Genomic DNA, 7,433 nt, shown 5'->3' on the forward strand with positions numbered 1-7,433 from the left:
CTCTTTCCCCTATGGAATAAATCAATGTTTAATGCCCCGGAAAAGACATTTCATGCCTAAATGAAAATCTTGTTAAATTGTATTAATTATGACTTGGAGCACATCGCAGCCCCATGTGTCTTGTATTTGCGATTAGGGATTCGTGTCTTATCAAATATCTAATTAATCTCCGAGACATCTTTTGTTCAGTTTCACTTTATTGGGGGGTTTCCAAGGGGGTTTGATGACAAAGGTCCCTGAATATTTATTCTAATTGTCCAAATTAACTGCTTTCATTTGCATACCAATCGATGGACCGCGAATAAGGATATGGCTTCTTTCTCTTTGCCAGAAATCACATAGATGTTATGGGAACAGTTTTTTAAACTTCAGGAAAAAAAAAGAGAGGGTGGGGGGGCAAAGAGTCACATGCAAATGTTGAATTTGAAATGCTCTTTGCTCAGCGCAGTCAAATGGTGCTTGCATGTTATTTGAATATCAGTGGCCCCGTATTGAAAGGGTTCAAGGATGCTCTCTGACTTCTTTGTGTTTACCCAGTGCAGCGTCCGATTCTCAGAGAAAAAGCCGGGGAATAATTACAGCGTGAGCCCAGGACTGGGAATACGTCAGGGAAAAGCATCTCATCCAGACACTCTCTCTTTTTCGAAGAGGATGTTAAATTGACCAGAAGGCAATAGAGGGGAATTATTTTCATTTCCTTTTGTGCAACAGCGGCTTCAAGAAAACGGCCAGATAGTGAAAACTATCAAATTGGATTAGCAATTTGAATTTCATCAAATACAGGAAGACTACTGCAACAAGACCTGAATAAAAAATGTTAAATTTTAAGTTATTAGTTGAATTGACAAATTACTTTTATTTCAGATGGATATTTCAAAGATAAAATTAAATTTAGATAAAAAATGTTTTAGATTTTGGAGTCTGAGGGTGTCCAATAAAATATATTTGTTTGAAAATGTAAATAACAGGAATGCATTCTTTATTTAGGTGGTTTAAAATGATTTTTAAAATTCTGTAGCATGTCAAATTATAAAATGCAGGTCTGCATTAATCAAAAATAGTGTGCTCTTTAGGCTGTATTTATATTTATATGCTGGATATTTGGACAGAAATCATATCCTTGAGTTTGAAGCCCATAAAAATCCAACAGGAGGTATTTCACAGCTTTAGGGAAAACTCACATTTTGTCACGTTCCTCAGGAAAACCGGCCTGACAATAAAAATATTATGCGCAAAAGCGTAATATTTGCCACCAGGTGTCCAGACAATTTAGCCCTCAGTGGGAATACACTAACAGCAGTGAAGCAACAGACATGGTCACGTCTTCATCTGCCAACAGATCTGTCATCCTTCATTTCATCCATCACAAATAAACACATAAACATAAATTTAATCAGGAAAAAAGCCGTTTTTTTTTATCAGGAATTAACAGCCATCTAAGCACTACAGTCTACAATGTCAATATCTCTAAAAAGACACAATAATGAAATAAGGATAAAAACCGCAGGAGCAGAAATATACAGCACCCAGCTGACCATGAAAATGAATCCAATATCTTCTCATCAACGAATCATAGCTGCAAATTGCTTCCAATGGTAATCAATTAAATCAGACCTTTTCATATAGTACAAGACAACACAAAAGAGCAATGAGCTGCATCTAGCTATTTTGTGTGTGCTGCTTCCCTCTACTGGAGGAAAAGGAAACTAGTGCACAATACCTGCAATTTGATTTTAAATAGAGGGAGTCTGTGATTACCAAGACTTAACTGATATTGCAAAAACATTCAGAACATTTTATGTTTGCTCTATGTTGTGTGAGGGAAAAGACAGTGTAAAAAGAGTCAGGGCTTTCTTTTAGCTCGATTTTGACTTCTATCTCTGCTCCTACTTCTTCCTCTGTCCTCCCCTTCTTTCCTCTTCTCCCTGCTTCTGCTCCTCCCATCTGCTGTTCCTTCCGTCTGTGTGACTTCTGTTCCTCTCACCATCTCTGCTGTGCTGCCTGTCTTTACCTCTGTCCTCCCTGCCTCTTTCACGGCTCCTACTTCTGTACATGCCAGACTTGGGGCAGCCATGTCTCTGCCTGTCCCTGCTGTCGTGCCTCTTTCTCTCTTGACCTCCCTCCGGCTTTGTCTTGTTCTCCGGGCTGTGATTTCGACTCCTGCTCCTTCCCCTCTTTGTCCTTGTTTGTGTATAATCTCTGGACTCCTCTTCAGGCCGCTTCTGTCCAGCGTGAGGGCTCAGTGACCGGCTCCTGTGAGAAGAGGCCTTTTTCTGACTCTTGACTCGTCGCTCACTCTCAGAGCTGTTATCTCGACAGGAATCTTTTTTCTTATTCTTCTTTCGTTTTTGGCTCTTGAACTTGCCATGGCTGTCTGAGTCTGAGCCACTATCGCCGCTGCTGCTGTTGGAGGGGTCACTTGAGCTGTCACTACTTTCATGCTTTTTCTTGTGTTTTCTTTTGCTTTTCTTCTTCTGTTTTTTGCTCTTCTTTTTCTTGGCCTTCTGCTTTTCCAGGCGATCAAGTTTTCTGTGCGACAGGAACACAAACAATCCACTTATATTCTGTAACAAGGCAGCAGAAAAGTAATCTAACAATCTGATATGAAAAACTAGATGCACTTTCCCTTTTAACACCAGATACATTTTATTTTTAATTCAGAACAAATTTATATGTATATATAAAAAAACCACAGTAAACTTGTAGTTCATCAGATCAGGATTTCCAATACAAGTCTTAAAAAATTCTAACCATGTTAAAGAATATAATTGCTTAATTAGGGCTCAATAATCAATGCAGCTCAACTCCTTTAAGTTTTCATACATAAAATGTAAATTGTGCTACAGTTTTACCTGAGGAGCTTCTGCTTTTGCTTGGTCGTTAATGACTTCAGAAATTCCACCTCGGGATCGTCCTCTTCATCGCTGGCAACGTATTCCTGTTAAAGTACGCAGCAAATTTTAATTTATATTGAAATCAAAGCAACAACGTACAGACAAATACAAATCTCAAATGCAAACCTGGGGAAGTCTATGAGGTGAATATGTTTAAATAATAAAATTTCTTTTATTATATCTGTTCACTTGACATACTTTGCCCTAAAAACTCCTCAAAGTGCAGCATTTATATACTGTATTCTAGCCATGAATATATTTATTCTTTTCTTTCTGAAGGGGAGAATGTGTGTGTGTGTGTGTGTGTTTGTATATCGACATATGTGTGCAGAGATCTGAGCGCGAGACAATTACCTGTGATGGATCACCAACTGTATCATTCCTATCAAGGACACATTTTTTCAGAGCAAATCCACTGTTTCGCATCTCTGCCATTAACTCCGAGGGGTGCATCGACGGACCTGTTAGCACAAATCACAGCCTCAGAGTCCCATTGATGTCAAACCCATGCCAACCACTATCTCCACAGTGGGAATTTCAGGGGGGTGCTTTGTTAACAGAATGGGACATCAAATCAACTCACTCCACTTCCGGCTGAGCAAATCATACAATATCATTCTCTGCCAAAGCAGCAGTTAAGGGAATCAGAATACACAATAATTACATTTTTTCTCCCGGCACAGGAGGGGGACCATTACAGCCCTCCACCATCAAAGCCATGCACTGACTGGACTCTCCCTGGGTAAACATTATTACTTTACTACTCAACTCGCTGATTACAGAACTCAGAATCAGCTCAAGACTGGGAGCTCCAGCTGAAAGCCAGGAGGAAAGATACAGCAGGTGTACCGGCTGCAAAGACAAAGCTGACCCACTGGCCACAAGTATCAAACAGTACAGATAGTCTGGATTCCTCTTCTTCTGTACACACATAAAACTCTACTGTTTTTTAAATTGCATAACAAACAATAAGCATGTTTAGCAGACATTTTCCAGGAACTAAATTTTGGAAGGCAAACTGCATTTATATGAATTAAACTTGTAATGATTACTTATTCTAACTGATTGGAATATTTATGGTACCATTAACATGTGCTTATCTGCTGATGTTTATTTTAATTAAATATGATAAAATTAAACTCTGCATATAAAATCACAGTGGCTTGTTAACATTTAACTGAACATGTCTGTGCTCTACCTGCTGTCTCCTCTGAGGCCACAGAGCTGGCGTTGATGCCCGACAGCCCATAGAGAGGACACTCTCTGTCTGTGTTCACATGGCCCCATTTGTGACATTTGATGCATCTTACGTTTCGCACCTGGAAAGTTAGATACATGCATAACTTAAAAAAAAAATGCATATAATTGATGTATTGTTTTAAAAATGGTGACAAAAACAGAACTATAAGGCAACAGACATTCCATTAATGTATTGGACTTTACATTCACAAAAAGTTCCGGTTTTATTTCTGAAAACTTGTATAATTTATAAAAAGTGTATTTTATAATATTTGTAGCTTCTCATTCCGGAAAACAAATTCTGGTCCACACGCAACAGCTAGTCACAGCGTATGGCTTTAGTGCAGACGTGTTGCAAGTATTGCAACCAAAGCTTGACTTTTACTTTTCCAGTGGTTTCACTTGTAAGAGTTTAAAGACCTGAAGAGATTAAAGGACCCAGTTTTTTTTACAAGACAAACACACCAAGTTTCATTCTGTTTAACAGACACTGCATGTTTGGTTTCTTATTTATTTCATCAGCCTCTGCTTCAAATAAACACGAATCATCACACACCTGGATTCCAAATGGCTGATCTCGAATATTCATGTCATCCTTTGCATACCTACAAGAAAATAGAAAAAAAAATAAACAAAAATAATGCAAATTCTGTAAGAGTGTTGGACAATGTGTCAAAACTGTGTACAAATGTCAACTACTTACTTCTCTCGAGGAGCCACCTTCTGCCACTCAAATTTGTACTCTTCTTCCCCCTCCTAAACAACAGAAACATTTTCATTAGAATTCAAATATGTAAATGTTTCTTGCTGAAAAGTAAGTAAGAATTGTAAAGATTTTCTCAACTTTACCTCTTTCTGTTCCTCTTTGGGAAAGAAGGTGGTTATGAAGAAAAAAGCACAAATATTCAAAAGTTAATATGTTGTTTTTTTAATAGTCAAGTGTTTGGAACTGGAAATAATATATAATGGGGATTAGGGATGCTTGGGTGATACAACCATTTACCTTTGGATGCCCCAGGTGGAGCCTCGTACATGAAATTGAGGCCATTTTTAACACGATCATCCCCCATCAACAGCCTAGAGGTTAAAAATCAAATTGTTGAAATTCATGACATTGTTAATTGTGTTCATCAACATTTACAACATATGAAATTGGAGAACTCCAGAAATGTCTAATGAATCTAAAGCTAATGAAAACCTTTCCATTTACTTAGTAAAACTTTTAGTATGTATCTGTAAAACAAAAATACATTTATTTAAAACTAATCTGATATTAAGGCAGCAGTTTTTTATGAGGTACAAGATATTGTGCATATTTATCTAACCTGTTGTTGTACGTGTCCTGCTCTTTCAGGTATGCTTGCATAAGTTCTTCTTGCTTTTTCTTCTCGAAAGTCAGTTTCTGCTCCGCTATCCATACCTGGAATATAAAAAGTGAAGGAGTACAGCATACATTCACCATACTACTTCATGAATTTCCAGCAAATTGTTGGGGTCTGCTTACTTGACTGAGAAACAAATAGTAGATTAAGTAACTACAGGGATGTTCAATCTTAGGTGCAATGAGCATCTACTGCCCTTACTTTGTACTAGAACCGAGACAGTTGAAAATTTGCTGCTTTTGTTCTGCTTTATATTAATATACTTATATTTTATAGAACAACTCATTATTCATGGGGGTAACAGACACATTCCTCAATAAAGAGCAATTACTGTCAGTTGTTGCCATAAAATATATTACTGAAAAAAGCATATAGGCCTTTTGGTGATTCATTTCATTTAACGTTGAAAAAAATGTAAGGTGTACAAATAATACACAAACTGGTAACTGGTATGTACCAGAGAGGTCTCAGAGTGTTTCACCTGCAGGTCGTGGCTGTGCACAATTAAAAGGACAACAACTGCTACTACATGTGGACACAACACACATACTGCGACTACCGTGTAGTAATCTCATTAACAATCAGCAACATTTTAAAAGCAAAAGTAGTTTGTGCAGGGCAAAAATATTAAGACAAAACGTCATTTAATTAGTAATACTTACTCCACCAATTAACGTAATGGTATAAGATCTCTCTCATATAAATACTATGTGCGCAGTGACTTCAGCATATTACATGTGGACATGAGTGATCAGACTTAGTTTCTAAATACTTATATTAAACAAACTGCGATTAAAAACTATGATGTAAGTTAACGTTACTGCTCAGAATATCTCCCCAATGTGGCTCATGTTAGCTAGTAGCATGCTAGCACGAGCAATACACAGTAAGCATACCTCGTTAGCTAGTAGGCTAACCTGCTATTCTGTACCGTCAAGCACTAACGTTGTCTGTAGCCATAACTCACCTTTTTTATATTTGACTTCGACGCAGGATGAAAATCTTTCTTGCACATGAAATTTGCAAACGACTTCCCCATGGCTAATAAGCTAGGGCGTTGGCTATACTGAAAACGTAACGTTGACTTTAGCTAGCAGATTTGTTAGTGTAGCTTCCTCCGTTTGTAAACAATTCTGTCTGTATGAAGCCTGTTCTACATTGGTTACACAGAGGTCGCTGAAGTACAGATGTAGCGTTGGTTTAGCTTTAAAATTTAATGACTGGATGGAAGAAAATTACTTGACAATAAGTCATAAATAAAATAATAATAATGTGAATATGTGGTGACTTCAATATAGATTTGTTAAATCCTAACAAGCACACAGGAACTGAGGAGTTTATTAGCACAATATATAGATGCAGTTTATACCCAAAAATTACAAAACCAAGTAGAGTAACAACCCAGCATGCAACATTAATGGATAATATATTTACCAATGTTATTGACAGCAAAATGACAAGTGGATTACTTATAAATGATATTAGTGACCTGTATTTGTGGTTTATGAGGGCCAGTATAGAAAAGAGAGGCCAAAAACAAATCTTTTCTATAGGAGGGTGACGAATGAACATGCTATAAGGAGGCTAAAAGAGGATTTTATGGGGCAAAACTGGGAAGCAGTTTACAGAGAGGAAGACTTAGATAAAGCATATGAGCAATTTTTAAATATATTTAAGAAAGTATATGACAGGAACTGTCCTCGTAAGCAGTATAAAAACAAAAGGAATTACAGTGGGAAACCATGGATGAGTAAGGGATTACAGAATGTATGTAAAAAGAAGAATGCGTTATATAAGGAATTCATAAAGGACAGATCAAAGAAGGCGGAAGAAAAATATAAGTCATATAAGAACAAATTAATTGAGATTTTGAGGAGATGTAAGAAACTATATTACTCTAAAGTATTAGAGGATAATA

General features: G+C 37.1%; 1 protein-coding gene across 1 annotated transcript; it reads right to left on the reverse strand.

Annotated features, from left to right (window-relative positions):
- Positions 1 to 1,165: 1,165 nt before the first annotated feature.
- cirsr (corepressor of RBPJ and splicing regulator) lies at positions 1,166 to 6,689 on the reverse strand. Its single transcript, XM_020596569.1, has 10 exons — positions 6,483 to 6,689; positions 5,459 to 5,553; positions 5,137 to 5,210; positions 4,983 to 4,996; positions 4,837 to 4,889; positions 4,690 to 4,738; positions 4,093 to 4,213; positions 3,249 to 3,355; positions 2,853 to 2,938; positions 1,166 to 2,529 (listed from the first exon to the last, which is right to left on the reverse strand). The coding sequence occupies exons 1-10, from the start codon at positions 6,552 to 6,554 to the stop codon at positions 1,887 to 1,889; spliced, it is 1,314 nt and encodes a 437-aa protein (XP_020452225.1). The 5' UTR covers positions 6,555 to 6,689; the 3' UTR covers positions 1,166 to 1,886.
- Between the last annotated feature and the right edge of the window lie 744 nt (positions 6,690 to 7,433).

Source organism: Monopterus albus, unplaced genomic scaffold (genome assembly GCF_001952655.1).
Source record: "Monopterus albus unplaced genomic scaffold, M_albus_1.0 scaffold30.1, whole genome shotgun sequence".
Taxonomy (NCBI): domain Eukaryota; kingdom Metazoa; phylum Chordata; class Actinopteri; order Synbranchiformes; family Synbranchidae; genus Monopterus; species Monopterus albus.